This window comes from Mesoplodon bidens (genome assembly GCF_964165515.1).
Source record: "Mesoplodon bidens genome assembly, chromosome: 3".
NCBI lineage: Eukaryota > Metazoa > Chordata > Mammalia > Artiodactyla > Ziphiidae > Mesoplodon > Mesoplodon bidens.
The window spans coordinates 16,835,370-16,858,525 of NC_138178.1; the positions used below are offsets into that span (position 1 = coordinate 16,835,370).

Genomic DNA, 23,156 nt, shown 5'->3' on the forward strand with positions numbered 1-23,156 from the left:
GACAGACGCTCTACGGCTCCATGGATTGACTGATTGATACCACACCTTGTTCAATGAAAGAATTCAGGGAGTTCTAATATTATGTTTTTGATGCTTATTTGTAATGAAGCCTGATTCAGGGGTGGCGTACACATAGATGGTTGAATTTTAAAGCTACCAGGCACAACTTGGACATTCATTTTCCTTAAGGAAATATCCCACCCCCCCGCACCGCCCCCCCCCATGCACTGTAAAAACCTTTTTGTGAGGTTAGCACAGGTTAATTATGTACTGGGCCAGTCCTGGCGTTCTTCACATGAAAATTTGTGATTGTGTGCATTTCACTGTATGGTTAAAATTATGAGAGAATATTTTAATTTCATGATAAAGAAAATAAAATAGAATTAAAAATATTTTTCCTACCAGAGCTTGGCTATTTAATTACTTATGTATTCCTACACTCTAAGAAACAATTGTTTACTTGGGTCTCCAGGATGTTTTGCAATAAGCAAATTGTGAAGGAATCAATTTCTTGAGCTGTCCCATTATGAAAGCTGACTATTCAAATACCAACAGTTTCAAGAGAAATGCAGGATGTATTATATGCAGCATCCCCATTATTGGATTAACACATTTCGTTTGCTTAGTTTCCTATGTCCAAATGTTCTAACAATCACCAAGTTGTTAAAGATATCTAAGAATGATAATAACGGCTTCTGAGAGGAGCTTCTAGCTTTTCAAAGGGCTTTCATATCCACTACCCTATTTTATCTTACTATAAAACGGGAACAGCAAGTACTTTTTACTGCTATTAGACATATAATATAGCTGAGACAAGGAAAGACATTAAATATCTCAAATAAAACAAACGGCTTGTTCTTAACAGAAATGATAAGTAAAAGCTTACCAGTTCTCTGAACGTGATGTGTCATCTCAAATACATTTTTGGAAGCAGCTTAATATAAACTAAAAAACCCCACAATCCACCAAAACCCCAAAATCTATACTTTTGCACATCCAACATAAACTTTGGAAGTCTATGAATTTATTCCTACAGGAGTTTCTGGTGCTTTCCATCTTGCTAGGGAATTCTAACCCCCTGTAGATTTTAAAGCTGTGGATTCTTCTCACAACCAAAAGGAGATAATTGTGCCACATGTGTAGAATTTTCAGCTGCAACCTTCAACAATAACCAGGAGTCATGTGGACCAGTCAGTCAGGAAAGATAGTGATGGCAAATGTCTTAAGTTGGTCTTCCTATATCATTTTTGGAATTTTCATTGATAAAACAATCAGGGAGCACCACTTGGAAACATGGCACAAAGATATTTTTTCCAGGGCCATAATCTCCATTGACCACATCAAGCTAAAGGTATCAGCCTTCAAGACTGGGCAGGAGATGGCTCCTTCACAGAGAACAAATACTCACTTGCTACAATTAAAAAACCACCTTATTCTGTAGCATTAAAAAACAAAAACAAAACTCACCATCATAATTACAGAAACAATCTTCTTGGCCTTGTCAGTTTCTTGCTGATATCACTTAAATGGTCCCTTACTCTGAGTTATAATTATCCCCTTTCTTATCATGTTTAAATAACAAAACTAACAAAAAAGTTTGCTCCCCCCCATCCTACCATACTCTACCTCACATCATGATATGGCAGAGAATTATTTAAGGCTTGCTGTGTGCCAGACACTTGTAAACACTTTACACACATTATCTCATTCAACTGGCTTCCCCTTCTTACACTCCTATGCATTTGGGTGCTGGAGCTGGCTCACACCAGCTCACGAGAACCAGATGTACACACTTCTTTGCAAGTCTGTGCACAGTGACATCACTGTAGTTTGAAACTGGCCATGGTAGGAATATTTACACTACAGAAATCGGCAAATGTCACAGATCAGGACTTGACCTATCCCCTCCCTAGATCCAGTTGTTAACATTGACCAGCACACCACTGCTAATAACTATTCTGAATTCCTTAACTATTATATTACATATATATACATGATCAAAACTCTCAGATCAGGAATTAGTAAGCATGAGTTTACTGAAATCTAATAGCACCTTATTTTGAGGAATAATGTTATTACTTGAGTATGTTTTACCAGAGTTTCTTTAAAATATCTCCTATAGCAGTTTAAGTATTGGCAAAATGCAAAACATAAAACAAAACAAAATAAAATGAAATGGAAAACAAGTCTCCAATTTGTCTAGGTGATTGACATTGTAAAAACCACCATACAGGGCCTCCCTGGTGGCGCAGTGGTTGGGAGTCCGCCTGCCGATGCAGGGGATGCAGGTTCGTGCCCCGGTCTGGGAGGATCCCATATGCCGCGGAGCGGCTGGGCCCGTGAGCCATGGCCGCTGGGCCTGCGCGTCCGGAGCCTGTGCTCCGCAACGGGAGAGGCCACAGCAGTGAGAGGCCCACATACCGCAAAAAGAAAAAAAAAAAAAAAAAAACCACCATACAGAATACTGGCCAAAAAAAAAAGAATTCCCTGTTTCCAAGAAGTTACTGGAACACTCTATTAATGGCAACTTTCACACAAGATTAAAAACTCAATATAATGCCCTGAAGCACTTCTGAATCACAGAACAAAGATTCAATTGAAATTGGCATAATTTTACCTGCTTTAGTGTTCCACTGATTATTTGGAAATTGACCAACAGGACATGAATGTATGCTAATTCTCCAGGCACCAGATGTTGAATTAACCAGATGACCTCATCTCCCTGACCGTGAAAAACGAGGTTACCCCACCAAACCAACAGGTTCTTGAGGACTTCTTGCAGGTGGGAATATTTTCATACTATTCTTTTCTTCTCTAAAAGGGTTATATGTTGGCAAAGAAAATATTTTAAATAATGAAACTGACTCATTTTAAAACTTGGTAAAACATATCAGTCTTGGAGAAACACTTTAGAAGTGAGATTTAAATAAATTACTTTCCTTTGCTAAAACTATTTATATATCTAAACATCATTGAAGGTTGATATTCAGGTTGAGGTCTCTGGAGAATACACCATGTGCAGTGTGCCAGAACAGGATGACATAGGTAAGACAGAGACAGGTGGTCTGCTGCATGGATGTCCAGTGAGAAAAGCAAATTTGGATCTGAGTGGACTGCCGCTTGCAACGTGAAAACATACCTTCCACCTGTGGAAAGCAAAACCTACACACAGTTCTTTCATACGAAGTGAGGAAATATAATTTAGACTGTCCTTCTAGTGAGAATGTTTTCATAATAATGAAACCTGGTATAAATGGATGCTTAGTAACTTAACCATAGAAGGAGATAGGAATGCTAAAGCACATGAACAAACATGATATTCATCGTGAATTAACAGTTCTTTTAGCATTTTCCATAAGAGACTTGCAGTTATTAATCTACTATAAAAATCCCTCATTAGAATCACCCTATATTCCTCATTTTTTTTCAATGACAATTTGCTTTGGTCATGTCAAACTCAGTAAGATAAACACGGTTCTTAGATCACAAAAGATGCCCCAGATTTGTTTTAAAAAAATACCCGACCTCACCGTCTGCCAATGCACTATATGAGAGTGACCTACGATATTTCATAAGAACTCAAGTGAGAGTTTGGGTTTCTAATTCTTCACCTTTCCAGGAAAAAAAGATACATATATACACATTTCTTAACAAAAGAGTTCCAAAACCAAAAGTTAACAGGAAAAAGAGTATGAGAAATTACACATTTAAATATAATCTCCCTGGCTTAGGGAACTCAGAAATCACTTAACATAATTTAATTTCCATACCATTGACACATGATCTGGCCTAGATCAGAATCCCTCCTGGATCCATTTACATTCTACGTGGTTCACAGACTCCCCCCCCCATAGACACCTGCGCCCACTAGATGGTGCTGTGGCGCCCTGTTCAAACATTCTCACTTACTTGCAGTCTCTGTCTTCCAAATCGAAGTGAGGGTTGAAGTTAATCATAATTCTCTGATATGGGTCAGGAGCCTGAATCAGCCATTCACATTTTTCACTTGGGTGATAGGAATGAGGATAACCAGGAGATGTAAGGTACCCGGGGCTTTCAATTTTTATAGTATCTCCACATTTATCTGCAATAAAAATAATATTTTAGTAGACCTTTTCCTGACAACCAGTTAGGTATTCTAAATTTACATATAAATGACCGGTTATTAAACATTCCATAACTTTTTAAGGGGAGCTCCAAGAGGCGCTTGCAGGTCCTTCAGGTGGCGCCAATACCAACACGCCACCAAAGGGCACTCTTTGATCTCAGGAAGTCGGTTCAGGAGGAAAGTGGACTGAGATCTGATAGGACTCCACCCCCACCCCACACAAAGTTCCCTCCCAAGAAAAAGGTCTTCTAGCATTAAAAACATTAAGTCCCCTCAATGGATGTTAACATGGTCCCCAGGGAGCCTCTGCTAGACTTAATTATCCCCCCAGAAGTGTAATCGCGTTAAGGAGCAAGTTCTAAGTGAAGGCGACTAAAAGATGCTATTTGACCCTTTGTGTTGCTTTTTGATGATAAGCCTGGTCTGTGTCATTGATCAGTGGGGATTGTCATCCAGGATTTCAATTGGCTTAAAGCCAAACCTTTTGTTGTTGTTGTTTTATCTGCCCATAAACCTAAGTGATGTTGAGTTATCTCTGCTTTTGAGATCCAGATCATCAGAGAACAAAGTATACGTGGTGAAGCAGAAATAATTCTGCTCTACTGCTCCAAGTTGCTCAGTCTTGGAGACCAGATCAAAGTAACTGGGCAGAAAGAAAAATAAATAGCTACACAGCATTAATTCTAATTACCTACACGTTGGAAAAAAGCTCCACCACACGGAGGTCTGGGTATCACATATGATGAGCTACACTGTCACAGTTGAGGAAAGGTGAGCTAACAAGTTTTGAGCCCTCCTTTCAAAAAACCCAAAAGCCAAAGTGATTCACTGAGAGCCAAAGAAACCAGTCTCTGGGCTGCTTTATTGTTCAGTGTGGACCCTCATTGTCACTTTTAATGATGGATTTCATATTGGAGAGCCTCAGCCTGCAATGCTGCCACATTTATTGATGCTTAATTTCGAGCAATAAAAATTTGGTGCATAAACTATGTAAGAGGAACAGGTATGAAAGCAGTGAAATATATAAGCCTATCAATCACAAATTTTCAGTAATGGTATATATGGATTTTAATATTGCATCTAATAGATTCCCTGTGGAAAGAGAATGGCATTCTTTGCTCTCAGCATGAATTTATAAATCTACAGAATTTTATTACAGGAAAACCAGGTCAAATGGAAATGAAAGATGAAGTGCACATCAAAAATGCATAAAGCTACATGCATTACAGAAATCATTTCCCATAAATTAAAAAGAAGACAATATAAATTACATTGTTTTTCTCAATTGCTAGATGTTTTTGACTTTGTTTCTTAGACTGGGGGTAGCCTTATATGGGCTTCCTTTGCCTTGGCTTGTAGAAGCTTAAGGTTTGCCAAGAAGAAATGATGTTGTAACCGGAGTTCAGAATCTCAGCTAATGATCATATTGGACTCTGTTATGTGATTCTGCCGAGGCTCTTGCATTATTTTAAATGTGCAGAAAACTTGGAAAGCGACCCCATCCAATTAAGTCTCCTCCAGCTCTGTACAAACATCATGGCAGTGTCTGGCATCTGTTAGACGAGTGAAATAAAACAGCACTGCTTGTAGCCACTCGACAGAGTCACTTCAGAAGACATTTAGGTGGATTCAGTACCACACCAGGGCTCTTTAATCTGTGACTTCTGAGAAAGTGACAGTGTAATAAGATAATGCGGACTCCTAGACTCCCTGGCTCTGTTAAATCTCTCTAACAGTTGATTAAGAAAAAGCAGTTTCTAATGATTCTGGACCATTAGTCCTAAATAAGGTTAATGAATTAATTTAGCAGACACTGGTACTTGGAGGAGGTGGACATGGCTGGAAGAGGTCTGTTGAGCTACAGAGGCATTAACTGGCTCTGGTCACTGCAAACACAGCAACATGGGTTTAACTAGTCAAGTCACCGATTGAAGCTCAGGGTCTCAGCATTCCCCAGATTTCTGCGAAGAAAATTAAGAAGTATATATATTGCTTATGTATGTACATACACATACACTCACACACACAGACATATGGAGCTCACAACCTAAAGTCTGAAAGCTATTTGCATTGGATTTCAAATCCATCCTATGAACACCACCACCGATTTAATCTCCGGAGTTGTGGAGGCAGAGGTTGGGTTACTGTAATTTCTAAAGTCTAACCACTTGAGCTCTTTCAATTGGAGTGAATGCTATTTCGTTCCCTGCCAGACTATATAGAAAGATGCCATCATCCGAGGTTCATTGATAAATTGAACTCCACATTCACAATTGTGTGTGTGTGTGTTTTGCTTCCAAGTGTATCTTTTAGAACACTGCTTGGTAGCTGTTGGGAAAACCTATTGCTTCAATCACGAAACCTCCAAAAAGCATATTAGAAAGATTAACTTCCATCGTAAAGATGTGATTTACATTCCTCTCGGTATGAACTCCTCCACTTGTGGTCTCTTATTAAAACAATATACCACCGTAAGTCGCGGATGGTCTTTCCTTCTAATTACTCTGATTGAAATCTAAGCCAGACAAAAGTAAATATTTGATAATTAGTTAATAATAATTGTTGAAGACTTACTGTAAAGATAATGCCATCCTCTTGCTTCCACCTACTTTACAGTGTAAGTCAAACATGCCTACAACCAGATCCCATTTTAAAACACATTATTTAGGTTACAGGATACTGTTTATAACCCAGCACGGTCTTCCATTTACTTAACACTGAGTAGTTTTAAAAGCTAAGTGGAAGCTGCAACTAGGTTGGGGATTTTCAGATATCCTGGTGCCTTACACTGTATATATCAGATTCCTTTATTGACACGACGTAACTTTCATTCATACTCCAGACGGATCAGGGCCATTTACAAAAGCGGAGGAGGGAGTTACATCCACCAGCAAACCGCTATCTCCTGCAGGCACCCACCAGAGGAAACAGTTCGGGGGAGCTGCTCGAGAACCAGGAAGTTCTCCTGGTAAAGTGTTCATTAACTTTCAACAGCCATCAGATTTTTGAAAGGGGGTCTCCTCTAATTGCCTTTGGGAGGAAACATTATTAAGATAATTGGTGTGCTGCTCTGGGAAGGTAAGCACTTCTGCCTTGTAGCAGAGGTAGGAAGACCTCCACGGCCGAACAACCAACTTCAGGAGGGAGTCAGAGCACTTGAAATCTCCCTGCCCTACACCGACTGATCTTATTGCTTGATTTCTCCGCCTGGATAAAAGTTTCCTTCGCCCAGGAGGCGGCTCTCCCCGGTGGATCCCGGCAACTGGGCGCGGGTCCGGGGTCCGGACGCGGGCAGCCTGGAGCCGGGTTTTCACCCCCGTGGCCGCGCGTCTCCGCCTGTCACTTACCGTTGCGAAAAGCGCCGGCCGCCGAGAGGACCAGGACGAGCGCGGCGCACAGGAGCGGCAGCCCCCTCTCCATCCTCCCTTCGCTGGGTTCCCGGGCAGACGCGGGAGAACCGAACGTGCAGGGAAAACAGAGCACCGGGGCGATCTCAACAATCCGGAGCGCTTCCACTCCTCCCAGAGCTGTAAAATCCTCAGTCCGTCTTGGAGAAAGGAAAGCGGCGAGGCAATGCCGTGATCCGAGAGAAACCCTCCTCTTTTTGTGTCTCAAGTCGCCTGCATCCTGTCATTTAGCTCCGGTTTCCTCTCTCTTTTCCCACACTTGTTCCTCTTCCAGGAGCCACTGCCCGGGCCATGTCTCAAAAAAAGGGGGGTGGGGTGGGAGGAGGAGGGACGTAGAGAAACGCACACCAACGCCAATTTCCAGAAAGAAAGAAAAAAAAAATCCGCTTGTTTCTGGACGCGTTGGAGCCGAGGAGCTGGCGCCCAGGGGAGGTCCGAGGTGTCTGCGCGAAGGAGAGGAGCAAGCAATGAAAAGATGAGCGGGAGACGGAGTTGTTTCACCAACTGCACCCCTGCTTCCCCCACCTCCTCCTCCCCTCCCCTTCTGGAGCCCTTCCCTCGCTTCCTCCCGCCCCTCTCCCCGCACGGGCTCGCCAGCAATTGCCTGACAGGAGACGGGGAGGAACAAGTTTCCCTCCGTGTGCGTTCCCCGTGCGTCTGTCCGTCTCTCCCGCAGGCCCTGTTGGGACCTTCCCGGGAAGGGAGGCGCCGGGGGTCCGCGCCCAGGGCGGGCTGGCGGGTGTGTCTGGGGGACTGGGCGTCGAGGTCGGGGGCAGCGCCAGGGTCGAGCTAGCCCACCTCGGCGTGCTCGCTCGGACCCCCGGGGGAGAGCGAGGCAGCTCGCCCAGGATCTTGGGGATCCGCCGCCGAGGCGTGCGGGGCGCTCGGGAGGTAGCGGCTGCTGCTCCCAACTCCGGACGCCCGGGAGGCGCCCGGGAGGCGCCCGGGGCGGCCGGGTAGTGACCTGGGTCAGAAGCAGCCTGGTCGCTGCGGGTCAGGCCCGGAGGGTCTGAGGAAAGCGCGGCAGGGGTGGGGGACGCACCCCGGAGCCAGGCGAGGGTCGGCAGTGTCACTGCCACGTAGAGCCGAGTCAGTAGATTAGCGCGGGCGAGGCTGTGCTGCAGCCCCACCCGGCCTCCCTGCCCAGTAAAGGGGCGCGCTGCTGGGCGCCTGGCGTGCTCGGGTGCCCGCCGCGCGCCGCGGGCTCCATTGTTACCCGAGATCTGGTGTCCTCTCCTCCGGGTCAGAGGGGACCCTGGAGGGTGGGAGCTGGTGTGCCTTCCAGCTAGGGGGCAGTCGTCGCCCGACCCCGCCCAGCATCCTGACTCGGAGCCCAGGTGCTCGGGGATGGAAATTAGGGGTCCAGTGCCCCGGGTTCCAGTGCAGTCCGGGGGAGGGGAACAGTGGCGGGGGCGGGGTTTGCTCTTGGCAGGGCTCTCACGGTACCAGCTCAGACCACAGGCCAAGGTCACGCCGGCCCTCCAGCTCCTCCCCACCTCCGCCTCCCACGGCGGCGCGTCCTCACTGTGGGCTGGATGCCCCCCAGTTCCATCCCCGAGGGCTTTCCGGGAACTGCTGCAGAAAGCCTCTGAGGATAGAAACAGCAAGGACATGTTAGGGAACAGACAGGTTTTGGCAGCGGATCAGGCCCTTGAGAGGGGTAAATGCCCGCGGACCCCCCCCCGAAGGAGTTCGTGGGGAAAGTGAAAAGGTCAGACGCCTCCTGGGAACGGCGTTTCTGCACACACCCGAAAGCAGAGCCTTATTCCTACCTGGCGCAAAGAGCTGGCAAAAGAGATTTAGGAATGTTGGCAGGAAGACTCTGGTCAAAGGTTTTGGCGGAAGAACTAGGGGCGGGACGGGAGAGAGGAGGCCCAGGGCGCGCGTGCCCCGGGCGACGGCTCAGCGCTCGCGGGTGGCGGCTGGGCGCGGTGGCGCGCGCCGGTTGGGGTGCAGGCGAGCCCCGCGCGGTGCAAAGCTGCACCCCGGGCTCGCCCGCCCGCGCCCGGGGAGTCCCCGCCTCCAAGTTGGAGACCAGCACCCAGGGCGCCGCGAGTCGCCGTGCCCGAGAGCGCCTGTTCGCCCTCACTGGTTTCCTCCTTCTCGGGTATCCCACCCCGGACGCGGGGTTGGAAGGGGGCACTACGAGGCCGGGAGTCAAACGCCTGGGTGGAGCGGAAGGGACAGTGGCGGGCCGAGACAGGGCGCCAGCCGCGCCCTGCGCAGACCCCAGGGAGTCAGCGCCGCGGAGGGAAGCCTGGGCGCTTGGCTACCGCGGGCGCGCGACGCCTCCTCCCCGCCTTCCTCTCGGTCCCCGGCGCACCCCCGCCAGTCCCAGTTCCCGGCTGTGCGGGGCGAGCGGCATCGTCAGATTTGGGGTGACCCGGGCGACCTTAGCCCGAGGCTCGGAGGGAGAGGCGCCTCTCTGAACCTGGCCAGTTGACAGAGAAGGCGAACCGGGCGGCGCAGCGCCCGGGCGTCCTGGAGTCCTGGAGTCACGGCCGCCCTCCTCCTTCCTAGTGGGAACTGCGCGGCCGCGCTCGGTCCGGGAAGCTGTTTTGACCCGTCTGTGCCTCCGCGGGGTGAGCGAAGGGGCACAAGCGGAGACTTGATCTGTGTTGTTTTTAGAAAACTGCCGCCAATCTCTCTTCCCTTTCCCTGCTGAGTGTGCATTTCCCAGGCTGGAGCCACCAGCTAACAAATAAAGCCACCAGATCCTGCACTCAGAGAGGCACTGCCCTCACTCTGCAACCTCGCCCCCGGGCTCCCTCCCGCCTTTCCCGGGGAAGGGCACCTCCCCCGGGTCGAGGCGCAGAAAACGTCTGTCTCTTTCTTGCTCCCCAGCTGAGCATTTTGCCAGTCTTTCTCCAACCAACTAATAAGACACGCAGTAGGTACTCTGGGGGAAATATAATATTTAAGTTCTGCCTCTGAGTTTTCTGGGCTCAGCTGATCTGAGGCTTTTCTGGACTCCGGAGTTTCCACACGCAATACTGGGTAATGGGAGCCCTACCGCACTGATTGATAATTGCCCGCTAGTGGGTTGGTGCAGAGAAAATTGTCCTCGCTAACAACCTCTTTCCTCTGCTGTTGGATTCTACTAAGTGCAGAAAAGGGTCAGTTTTAGACTTCTGCAATTCCCTTGCAAAGGGAGACAGACCGACCTTTACTTGACGTAAGTGATAGACAGAGGAAGAGTTTGGCAGTATTCCTAGGTTGATTTTATTCTGGTCTTGTGAACACATCATTCTTCCGGACACCACAAATCCCCAGACTAGGTAGGACCCAATTCCACTGAAGGGAAGATTCATCACACCCGAGTGCCAGTCAGAGGCCCTGGATGGGCAGTGCCCCGCGCAATGGACTCTCATGGAGGGGTTGCTGCGGGAAGAAGGCCCTTAGCTTCTGCCTCCTGAGCGGGGCTGGAACCGAGGCCCATCATTAAGAACAGACTGGGTGCATACAGAGTGAAGTGAGTCAGAAAGAGAAAAACAAATACCTTATGCTAACACGTATATATGGAATTTAAAAAAAAATGGTTCTGATGAACCTAGGGGCAGGACAGGAATAAAGACGCAGATACAGAGAACGGACTTGAGGACACGGGGAGGGGGAAGGGTAAGGGTAAGCTGGGACAAAATGAGAGCATAACATCAACATATATACACTACCAAATATAAAATAGACAGCTAGTGGGAAGCAGCCGCATAGCACAGGGAGATCAGCTCAGTGCCTTGTGACCACCTAGAGGGGTGGGATAGGGAGGGTGGGAGGGAGATGTGAGAGGGAGGGGATATGGAGATGTATGTATATGTATAGCTGATTTATTTTGTTATATAGCAGAAACTAACACACCATTGTAAAGCAATTATACTCCAATAAGTTGTTAAAAAAAAAGAATAGACTGGGTGGTAAATGAATGGTTTCTTTCATCAAGTGCTCAACAATTTGTCAAAAATGAGGTGAGAGCCATTGCTCCCAGAAGGCCTTTTGAGCCGCTAACGTCCTCAAAGTATTTCAGGTTGGTGCATATGGAGACTGGTATTTCAGATCTGTATCAAGTCTAGTCAAGTTTTTTAAAGCATCAAATCCACATATTTCAGGAAGGCAAGGACACAACATATTTTTAGTAGGAGCTAACCTACATTTGAAATGTAAGAATGGAAGAAGTGAAACAGAAAAGATTAAAAATTGGAATTTAATTTCCTATTATTTAAAATAATTCTATTAAAAATAGCACTGCTGTTAAATGACTATCATTCAAGGCGTCTTTTGGACCTCATGTAGAGCTGTCTCCTTCATTTGGATTGGCAGAGGAAGGAAGAAAATAAACAAATTAACTTTTACTTTCTGATCCTTCACTTTGGGCCTTTTAAAAGTTACATTGAAAATTCTTTAAATATTGGAGAAAAGCCTGCCATCAAAGTTTTAAAACAAAGTTACACTGTAAAGTTTCTATAATACAGTACATGCAGATGCAGGAAGACAATGTTAAATTTTGAATCATGTGAGTAGATTCACAGTATTTGTTGGTGCTAGACATTAGGGCTAGAAATTGAAAATTATTTACCTGAAAGAATAATCTTAGATTATTTTGCCTTCATTGAATTACTTTTTAATTATAAAAATTAAAATAATAATAACCAATAGAAACACTCATAAAACCAATAAAAACATCATTAGAGAGAACCTATTCAACATCTCAAAAGGACTATTTTTTTTTTTTTTTTTTTTTTTTTTTTTTCTTTTTGCGGTATGCGGGCCTCTCACTGTTGTGGCCTCTCCCGTTGCGGAGCACAGGCTCCGGATGCGCAGGCCCAGCGGCCATGGCTCACGGGCCCAGCCGCTCCGCGGCATATGGGATCCTCCCAGACCGGGGCACGAACCCGTATCCCCTGCATCGGCAGGCGGACTCTCAACCACTGCGCCACCAGGGAGGCCCAAAAGGACTATTTTTAAGTAGGACAATCTATAAAATATAATTTGAGCAATCAAATAAGGAAAGGCTATCTCAAAATTTAATCATAGAAAACTAAAATTCTAAAGAATTAAAAAAATCGGTAAAAACTAAAAACTATCAGCAACCAATGGCCAAAAAAAATTCTAAAGAATTTTAAAAATTAGTAAAAAAATAATTTAAAAACTATCAACCAAAGGTGAAAAAAAACAAAAAACAAAAAACCACAAAACCCACAGTTAAGATGAGCTGAATTTATCCTAACAGAACTTTATTTTGTATTCTTAGTAGATGGCTCTAACTATTTACATGAGAATGGGGTATGAGTGGAGCCAGGGAAGAAGTGAAGAGACTAGTTAGGAAGGAAGTAAAAGAAGACCATGAACAAGGATCATGCAGTGGAGATTGGAAAAGGTTGTATTCCTGACATATTTAGAAGGTATAATCAACAGGACAGATGATGAGATGGATAGTCCAGCGAAGGAGATGGTGTTCTCAAGGATGACTGTTAAGATTCCAGCTTCCATAACTGGATGGGTGGTAGTGATAGCCTACACTTAGGCATGGAACACTAGACTAGTGTGGAAGGAAGATCATGAGTTTGATTTGGTCCAGGTTCAGTTTTTAGTCACTTTGAGATCATCAAATGAGTTAGGAATATGGAGGAATGGTTTGGATTGGAGATAATGTATTTGTGGGTCACTGATGTATATTGAGAATAAGCAGCTGGAAAGGTAGAGGAAAACCAGTAGAACATAGTGTCATAAAAGTCAGGTAGAAGAGGGATTTCTAAAAGGAAGTGCTAAGCAAAGGAGTTGAATAATGTTGACAGTTCTAGTTGGATGAGGACTGAAATACACTTGAATATAGTGGCTTGATGGTTATTGAGGATTAACTTGAACAAGAGTCATTTCAGAGGAGTAAGGGAGAGACAGGACTAGAGGCCAGGTTGGAGTGGACTAGTGGAAGTGAAGTGAATGGAGGTAAGGAAATAGGGACAAGGAGTAAAGGTCATTCTCTCTGAAGGTTCCTACTGAAGGGAAGGAGACAGAGAATAGTTCTGGAAGGAAATGGAGTGGAAGGAGGTTGGTTTTTTTCTTTTTTGTTTGCTGGGGTACTCTTGAACATGTTTTTTTCCTCAATTTTTTTAAACTAAAAAAATAAAACAAAACCAAAAAAAAAAAAAACCAGTTCGCCTATTTCTCCCACCCCCACTTCCTCCGGCAACCACAAGTCTGTTCTCTGTATCTATGAGCTTGGTTTAGCTATTAGGTTATTTATTTTCAGATTTCACATATAAGAGAGATCAGACAGTTATTTGTATTTCTCTGTCCGACTTATTTCGCTTCACATAATACCCTCCTTCCTTGTTCTCACACATGGCAAGATTTCATTCTTTTTTAATGGCTATTATTCCATCTTATATACATATATGCATATACCACAATTTATCCATTCAACCATCAATGGACACTTAGGTTGTTTCCATACCTTGGATATTGCAATTAATTTTACAATTAGCATGCGGATGCATATATCTTTTCAAGCTAACGTTTTTGTTCTCTTCAGATAAATACCTTGAGTTGGAACTGCTGGATCATATGGTAGTTCTATTTTTAATTTTTTGAGGAAACTCCATACTGTTTTTCATAGTGGCTACACAAGTTTACATTCCCACTAACAGTGTGCAAGGGCTCCCTTTTCTCTACATCCTCACCAACACTTATTTCTAGTTTTTTCAATAATAAGCATTCTAACAGATTTGGGTTGATATCTCATTGTGTTTTGTTTTTTTTTTCCCTGTGGTACGCGGGCCTCTCACTGTTGTGGCCTCTCCCATTGCGGAGCACAGGCTCCGGATGCGCAGGCTCAGCAGCCATGGCTCACGGGCCCAGCCGCTCCGTGGCATGTGGGATCTTCCCAGACCGGGGCACGAACCCATGTCCCCTGCATCAGCAGGTGGACTCTCAACCACTGCGCCACCAGGGAAGCCCTCTCATTGTGGTTTTGACTTGCATTTTCCTGAAGATTAATTATATAGAGCATCTTTTCATGTACCAGTTGGTTTTATGGTTTCAGGTCTTACATTCATGTCTTTAATCCATTGTGAGTTAATTTTCATGTATTGTACAAGATAGTGGTCTAGTTTCATTCTTTTGCATGTGGCTGTCCAATTTTCCCAACATCATTTATTGAAGAAATTATCCTTTCCCCATTGTATTTTCTTGGTTCCTTTATCATAGATAACTGACCATATAAGTGTGGGTTTATTTCTGGGCTCTCTGTTCTATTCCATTAATATATATGTCAGCTTTTATGCCAATACTATAGTGTTTGGGTTACTGTAGCTTTGTATTATAGTATGAAATTAAGGAATGTGATGCCTCCAGATTTGTTCTTCTTTCTCAAGATTGTGTTGGCTATTTGGGGCCTTTTGTGGTTCTATACAAATTTTAAGATTGTTTTATTTCTGTGAAAAATGCCATTGGAATCTTGATAGGGATTGCATTGAATCTGTAGATTGCTTTGAGTAGTGTGGACATTTTAACAATATGAATTCTTCCATTCCATGAAAATGGAATATCTTTCCACTTATTTGTGTATTTTTCATTTTTTAAATTAATGTCGTATAGTTTCCAATATACAGGTCTTTCACCTCCTTGGTTAAATTTATTCCTAGATGTTCTATTTATTTATTTTTTGATGCAATTGTAAATGGAATTGTTTTCTTTCTTTTTTAAATGTCTATTTATTTATTTATTTGGCTGTGCTGGGTCTTCGTTGTGTCATGTGGGATCTAGATCCCTGACCGGGGATCAAACCCAGGTCCCCTGCATTGGGAGCTCAGAGTCTTAGCCACTGGACCACCAGGGAAGTCTGGACTTGTTTTCTTAATTTCTCTTTCTGATAGTTCATTATTAGCATACAGAAACACAACAGATTTTTGTGTATTGATTTTGTAGTTTGAACTTAACTGAATTCTTTTATTAGTTCTAAGTTTTTTGATGGAGTCTTTAGGATTTTCTATCATGTCACCTGCAAATACTGACAGTTTTACTTCTTCTTTTCTATTTGGATGTCTTCTATTTATTTATTTATTTTTCCGTGCCTAATTGTTCTGTCTAGGCCTTCCAATACAATGTTGAATAAAAATGGAAAGGGTGGGCATCCTTGTGTTGTTCCTGATCCTAGAGGAAAACCTTTTAGCTTGTCACTGTTAGGTATGATGTTAGCTCTGGACTTGTCATATATGGTCTTTATCATGTTGAGGTACATTCCCTCTATACCCAATTTGTTGAGAGGTTTTACTGTAAATGGGTATTGAATTTTGTCAAATGCTTTTTCTGTCTTTTGAGATGATCATGTGATTTTTATCCTTCATTTTGTTAATGTGGTGTATCACACTGAGTAGTTTGCAGATGTTGGACCATACTTGCATCCCTAAAATAAATCCCATTTGATCATGGTGTATGATTCTTTTTATGTATTGTTGAATTCAGTTTTAGTAATATTTTGTTGAGAATTTTTGTATCTCTGTTCATCAAGGATATTGGCCCGTAATTTTCTTTTCCTGTGGCATCCTTGTCTTGTTTTGGTCTTGATCATTCTTAAACGCTGTTGGGTAGAATCTAGTATTGGGGGAGATGTTGAAAATAAGTCACAGAAAAGATAATCAGAGTGTAAATTACCTGAGAAGGCAGGAGGGGATATAATCTGGATTTCGGAAGGACAGATTTACCCTAGATTGAAAGAGGGACAGGTCCTCCGTTATAACTGTAGGGAAAGAGGAGCTGATCAGTATAATTGCAAGTAGGTTTGTTATTCTGTCCAACGATTGGACAGTAGTTTCTCTCTTTCCTATCTCCTTTCTCCTATAACAAGAGATAGAAAGGTACCGAAAGTCAGCAGAGAGCAGTGAAATTGGTGTGAAGACCGGACTCACCAGAGAAGCTATTATTGCTGTTGCTGTGGTTTTGATAATTTTTTAGGTTGAGAATTTGACGGAAGAACACATTTTCCTAGAAAAATTGGCTACTCTTTCATGAAACTCACAAAAATCTGCTTAACTCCTACTGAACTAGTAATAGCATACCAATGGTATTGTTTCAACTTTAGTGATTTAAAGTAGGTGCTCAATAAATGCTTTTTGAAGGCATTCAAAAAGGGGAATCCCCATAGAAGAGGGAATTTTTCTAACCATTATTTACAACAAATCAGTGACTATATCTATTGATGTTCAGGGAAGTACCCCAAATATCTCTTTGCAACAATGTCTGCCCCTACCCATTCTCTTCTTTGTCCTTTAATCTCCTAGAGATGGCCAAAGGAGAATTTAGAATTCATATTTACACCCTATACCAGACATCCACAGACTGGCATATTTGTATAACTCATGTGAAATACCATCAAAATATTTCTTTCATTTTGTAAGTTCCAGAATCAACATCGATGTTGCACAAGTTTTTCACAGATATTTATGTGGTTTTTTTGCTTGCTTTGAATTGTATAATTTCCTGCCTTGATAGTTTGGACAAATGTATTGGGTAGACTATTTGTCAGTGGGCATCTTTCTTCAATGTATTATGTTAAACCATCAGATTGTTAAAGTGCTTTGTCTCCTATGTAAGAGGTGATACATTAATATTTGTTGATTTTCAGCTACAAAATTCACTGCCTGGATGGACTTGCCCTAATGCCATACAAAAGCTTGCATGAGGTGAGAAAGTCATGCAGAACAAGGCAGATTTTCTTGGAAGTTTTATATTTTAAAAAGTTTTCAGCTTATTAGTACAGATGGTTACCTTTTGCAGGCACATTTTCCTCCTGCTTGAATGCTGTAAACACCCCAGCAGCGACAATAAATAGCAGTGTAGACAGGGAGGAAAAATATTTGTCAAGAGTCACTCCTGCACTTTCTCCTCTTCATTTTTTCAGTGTAAGTTTTAGTTGCAGAAGCTGGAAATAATAGAACCGTAAAAGTTTAGACAGCAAAATTGTAAAGTGACAGGGAATAAGAAAATATACGTATAGGTTTGCCTTTTGAAATGTACGGCCAAAAGCAAGTGCACATCAGGCCTTTCTAATTATAATTTGCATTCACAGAGTTCAGAGTAGACCTGGGTCTTACCAGCCTCTAGAGGCACCACTTCCCTCTCTCATGCCACAGATGGGAGAACCAGGATACATGGTGAGTTCAAATTTAGCAAGGTTATGCAGCAATTCTGTGATGAAATAAAATAGAGGAAATTGATGTTTTGAATTTAGGTTTGTATCTTATAAAAACTGGAAATAAGGCCTTCTAATAAAATTAAGTTAACTAACACAGTTGGTTTATTCTTTTGAAAATTCACAGTAATATTCAATAGCTTGTGTTTTATGACATCAAACGGCTTCTTAAATTCATACCGCGCTATCGTCTCTAGTCTGGTATGCCAAGGCACATTTCTCCACTATAGTTTTTTCTTTTTTAAAACCCCTTTGTGATTTTACAGACTTTGGGATTATATTGAGGCATAGACTGGATGCTGTCAAGCATACTCAAATTTAACTCATACTCAAATTGTCTCAAAAATACTCAGATTTAATGTTGTCTGCCAAAGCAGACTCCTGTCTCTTTGATTTTTAAGGTTCTTTGGGCCTTGATTTGAAAATGTCTGCCTTGGGCCTTTAAACAGTTATCTCTCCTAGACAGACCAACTCTGCCTTCTGCGAAGTTGATGTTACCCTTGATCATATCAAGCAAACATCTTTTATTATGTAGATACAAGATCACAACTTTCCTGTCACATATAAGAGGAAGCACATCGTCAATTCCAGGATACATGAGTGTGTGGTAATCAGGGTTGTCCCTTGCATAGCAAGAAACAAATCTGGATTAATTAAACAAAAAAGTAATTTAATGGTCATATCTGAGGGGAGTGAAGGAGTGGACTTGGCTTCCGGCAGAGGTGGAGCCAAAGGTTCACTTTGTGCCAATCAGCAGGACGTCTTCTGTGTTTCTTCTGAGCTGGCTTCCTACTCAAGAGAGAGCTCTTCAGGTAGAGTTACCAGGTGGTCATGGCTGTTCTGGGCTAAGTGAGCCTTCCTTCCAGGTTGTGATCACAGAGGAAGGATTCAGGGGCAGGGTGCTTTCTCCCCCAGAAAAATGTGATTATCTTAATAAAATTCTGATTGGCTCCACTTGGATGACGTGCCCAAGGGAGATGGGTTACTCTTTTTAGGCAACCTAGGTCACTTGCCCACCCTACCTGTGGCCATGAGGGCAAAATGCAGAGAGGAATTCTCCCAGAGAAAAAGAGGGTCTCTGGACTCTGAAGAAAGGGGAAGGAATGCCAGACCACCGAAGCCACAGTTGTCTGCTCTTCAGAAGAGCCCTCTCTTTGTTACTTAGCTGTTTTCAAGTGAGAGTGTTTGAAACTTTTAGTTCTTCATCTTGATTAGGGTTGATGTTATTGTGTTCTGTTGTGTTTTGCTTTGTTTTTAGTTTTTCTCCTAAATATCCACTCATAGCAGATAGCATGAATCCATAGCTTTTATTTCACGATCTGAGGGTAGTGCTTCATTCAGGGTTGACTGTCAGTCAAAATTATAAAGCAGGTGAAGGAGTTCAGTTTTAACTTCATCTTCTTTTTGGTGAATGTCCTGTATTTTATTCTCTCTTCCCGGTTCCCTCACAAAGACCTTGAAAGAAATAGATCACTTTAAGAGCACAATACTTAACCCACAGAATGGTGAGATTCAGGGAAGGTTTTAGAGGTGAGGAATCTTCCAGGATACCCTCATAAGGATACTGAATAAGGCACCTGTGTGCACTGGTGTCAGGGTATATCACTGGGGTTTATAAATTCTAAGCTGCCTTTGAGGGGAAAACGAAGACATATTTACTCTGGAGAGATTGCCATGAAGACATGGCCTAAGACTTACCAATAAAATAATACGTTTTCTTTAACAAACGAAAAGTTTTTAGGTTAACATTATTGGTGGACTCTAGGAATGAAGTTTGTAATAAACAGCAATCACATCATAAAACACCATGTGTGGAACACCATGTTCTTCTTCAAATCTTGTGTAGTAAGTTCTCTTGAGGTATGTTAAGCTCCACAGAACACGAAGAAATAGAGACTATGAACAGACCAATTACCAGTAATGAAACTGAATCAGTAATAAAAAAACTACCAGCAAACAAAAGTCCAGGACCAGATGCCTTCCCAGGTGAATTCTACCAAGCATTTAGAGAAGAGTTAACATCTGTCCTTCTCAAACTATTACAAAAAATTGCATTCATTCTACGAGGCCAGCATCACCCTGTTACTGAAACCAGACAAACATACCACAAAATAAGAAAATGACAGACCAATATGACTGATGACCATAGATGCAAAAATCCTCAACACAATATTAGCAAACTGAATCCAACAATACATCGAAAGAATCATACACCATGATCAAGTGGGATTTATCCCAGGGATGCAAGGATTTTTCAATATCTGCAAATTGATCACTGTGATACACCACATTAACAAAATGAAGAATCAACACCAGGTGACTATATTGAGATATATTAGAAACAAGCCTCTGCTGTGCCAGTTTATTTTCTTTTACAAAATGTTACCCATTAAAACTTTTTAAAAGATACATGCTTAAAAGGGGATGGGAACAATGGCGGGGGAAAGCCTCACCCATGAAAGCACATGACAGAAAGCACAACTTAGTTTCAGAGGCTGGGAGTCCAGACCCAGCTCCACCGTGATTGTATGCAATTCTGAACACATTGTTTAATCCTGCTGGACTGCCAAGGTTTACATCTGTAAAAGACAGATATTGAATTAAGTCATCCTTTAATACCTTATCAGTTGCAAAACTGAGTGATTCTACAATCTTGTGAGCAGTTTTTCAAAAGTTGTTAAGAGTGGGTGGATCATCACCCAAGGTCACATGAAACCCTGAATGGGGGTAGGGCTGTACCAGGACATCACATGGAGTAACTCATACCAACAGGGCTCCTTTGTGCTTCTGATATTTGAAACCTTCTCAGTATATTTTCTTTCTGAATTGTTTGTGTTCCTACATGGATAGTGACATGGAGTGCGTGTCCTATGTCTATCTGTATATACTGTGAGCTCGCTTGAGAAATCTGATAATAAAATAACGTGCCATCAGAGGAACGGCAGGGGATGATCACAATCATGAGAAAGTCGAACAGAGAAACCACAAAACACACAGACAGACACCCCTCATCAAAACTCTTCTCTGCCTGATGTCTCTTAAGTATAGGGCAAATCAATATTCCCATTCAGCAGGGATCAGGAGTGCTTATTTCATGAAGAATATTTGGGAGTTAACTAAATTTAAAAATTAAGGAAATGAGTTTTTGAGAAAATACGGGTTAAAGCATGGCTGTGCTTCTTTAAGTTTCTCTGATCATGTGCGGTCGTGCTACTGGAAAATGTCTGCCCTTCTAGACAGCCTTGTCAATGGAAACAGATCAACACCAAACTGGGTTCCTGCTCTCCATTTCCAGTTCCAATCAGGAGCAGTAATGGAGCATCCCTAGTGGCAGGTCAAGTTGAAGACAAATGATAACACATTTTGGTCGTAGGTCTCCTTTTACATTGCATCTAGCTTCTTCTCTACCAGCAGTATTATTTTTAGAGTATTTTTCAGACCAATCTTGAGCTTAATTGCAGATTTGCATATAAGGTTGCAAGCTCTACCTACCACATACTGTGCTTTTGACCGAGAAGTTTTCTGGCCAATATGGGGGTCTTCATAGAGATTCGGGTGGGCTTATACTGCTGAAGCTGTGGCTAGCTACAGCAAATATTCTCAGTATTGTGAAATCCAGGATGTAGTGTCTGTTGCTAACATAAAAATGTTCCTCAGGGGCTTCCCTGGTGGCGCAGTGGTTGAGAGTCCGCCTGCCGATGCAGGGGACACGGGTTCGTGCCCCGGTCCGGGAAGATCCCACATGCCGCGGAGAGGCTGGGCCCGTGAGCCATGGCCGCTGGGCCTGCGCGTCCAGAGCCTGTGCTCCGCAACGGGAGAAGCCACAGTGGTGAGAGGCCCACATACGAAAAAAAAAAAAAAAAGTTCCTCAGTGATGTGCTGGCCCAAAGCTTGAGGGGGTCAGAGAGAAACTTCTCCATCTGCCTAACAAAGCCTACATTGGCTGTGGTTTTAACAACCACGTCTCTTAATAAAAGCTGTCCTTGGGAAACAATATAAATAAAATAAAGTTTTATAAAGGCCTCCGAAGATTCCACCTGTTCCCCTGAGGCTGTAATGACGATCCTGACTTTAAAAATCCCCTGTCTTGCTCCTTCTGAGTTTTCCCATTTCGTGCTCCCTGGGAGTTTCTCTGTAAAATAAACCTGTGGGTAATGAGGAAATCAATGCCTTATTTGAAGGTCAGGTCTACAAAGATCTAGGTAGGTGTGCTCTGGATGATGGAAAAATCCCCCAGGGTGGTATCCTGCCTCCCTGAAAGAGAAGCCGGGTTGCAATTTGTCTGAACCGTGGTGGCCCTTGATTGGACTCCAGCACCTTGTCTTCTTAATCTCACAATCGGGTAATTTCCATTCCTGATGACTCCCCTCATTTGAAGGAGAAAAGGAAGAGCCCCCAAGGGCTTCATAATTAAACACAAACACTCTCACAGTCCTACATCAAAGCTGAATGACTCCGTATCCTGTTGGTGTTGTGTTAGTGCCTTCTACACAACTGTGACCTTTCACTTCTGCCTAGATCAGTGCCATGGCCTTGTTATTTTTCTGTTTCTTCTAGTGTCTTTCTTTTAGAAGAAGAACCAAGAGAATGGTATTTTGGTGTTTGTTTGCTTTCTTTTATCTTTGGTTATTGTTAGCATCTAGGGTTGACACACTTCTTAGCCTAAAGCAGGGAGGCCATTCTAAACACAAAAGCTACTGTACTTTCAACAACTCGATTTCCTAAACCATTGGAGGATTCTGGGGTCTGTTAGACTACAGTGTAAGCATTTTATAGGGGTTCCCGTGACAGCATTATTAGCTAGCAGTTTTACCTAAACAGCCTTCGTAATGTCCTTCTTCTTCTTCTCTCTCTCTCTTTTTTTTTTTTTTTGAGGCCTATTTACTTTCCCTTTCTATAGCTACAACTATTAAATATACATTCCCAATATCTTAGTTCCTCTTCTTTCCCTGGTGGAATATTTTCAATTCTGTAATTTCAGCTCCTGCTGCTTATTTTGGGTCATTATTATTGTGTGTGGTCCCTAGCTTAGGTATGGTTTATGCTCTAGATATCTGTTTCAAAATTAGTTTGCTAGAGGGACTTCCCTGGTGGCGCAGTGGTTAAGAATCCGCCCGCCAACGCAGGGCACATGGGTTAGAGCACTGGTCCCGGAAGATGCCACATGCCGCAGAGCAACTAAGCCCGTGTGCCACAACTACTAAAGCCCACGCGCCTAGAGCCCACAAGCCACAACTACTGAAGCCTGTGAGCCTAGAGCCTGTGCGCCACAACGAGAGAAGCCACCACAATGAGAAGCCTGCGCACCACAACGAAAAGTAGCGCCTGCTAGCTACAACTAGAGAAAAGCCCACATGCAGCAACGAAGACCCAACGCAGCCATAAATAAATATATATATATAAAAGAAACTCAGAAGATATTTCAAATATGTTTTATTTATTTATTTATTTTTTTTTT

The 23,156-nt window shown here is 43.1% G+C and overlaps 1 protein-coding gene across 5 annotated transcripts in view; it reads right to left on the minus strand.

Moving 5' to 3' along the window:
• The window catches only part of NRP1 (neuropilin 1), a 139,459-nt gene extending 130,622 nt beyond the window's left edge, over positions 1–8,837 (minus strand). For 2 of the 5 annotated variants that reach the window (XM_081227887.1, XM_081227886.1), the window contains exons 1-2: positions 7,456–7,752; positions 3,910–4,084 (exon numbers count right to left, since the gene is read on the minus strand). In XM_081227887.1, the coding sequence (XP_081084013.1) occupies positions 3,910–4,084; positions 7,456–7,528 (248 nt within the window). In that variant the 5' untranslated portion in view covers positions 7,529–7,752. Of the gene's footprint in view, positions 1–3,909; positions 4,085–7,455; positions 8,031–8,557; positions 8,705–8,731 lie in introns of those variants that run through there. The other 3 variants (XM_081227883.1, XM_081227884.1, XM_081227885.1) reach the window with 3 other exon arrangements.
• Between the last annotated feature and the right edge of the window lie 14,319 nt (positions 8,838–23,156).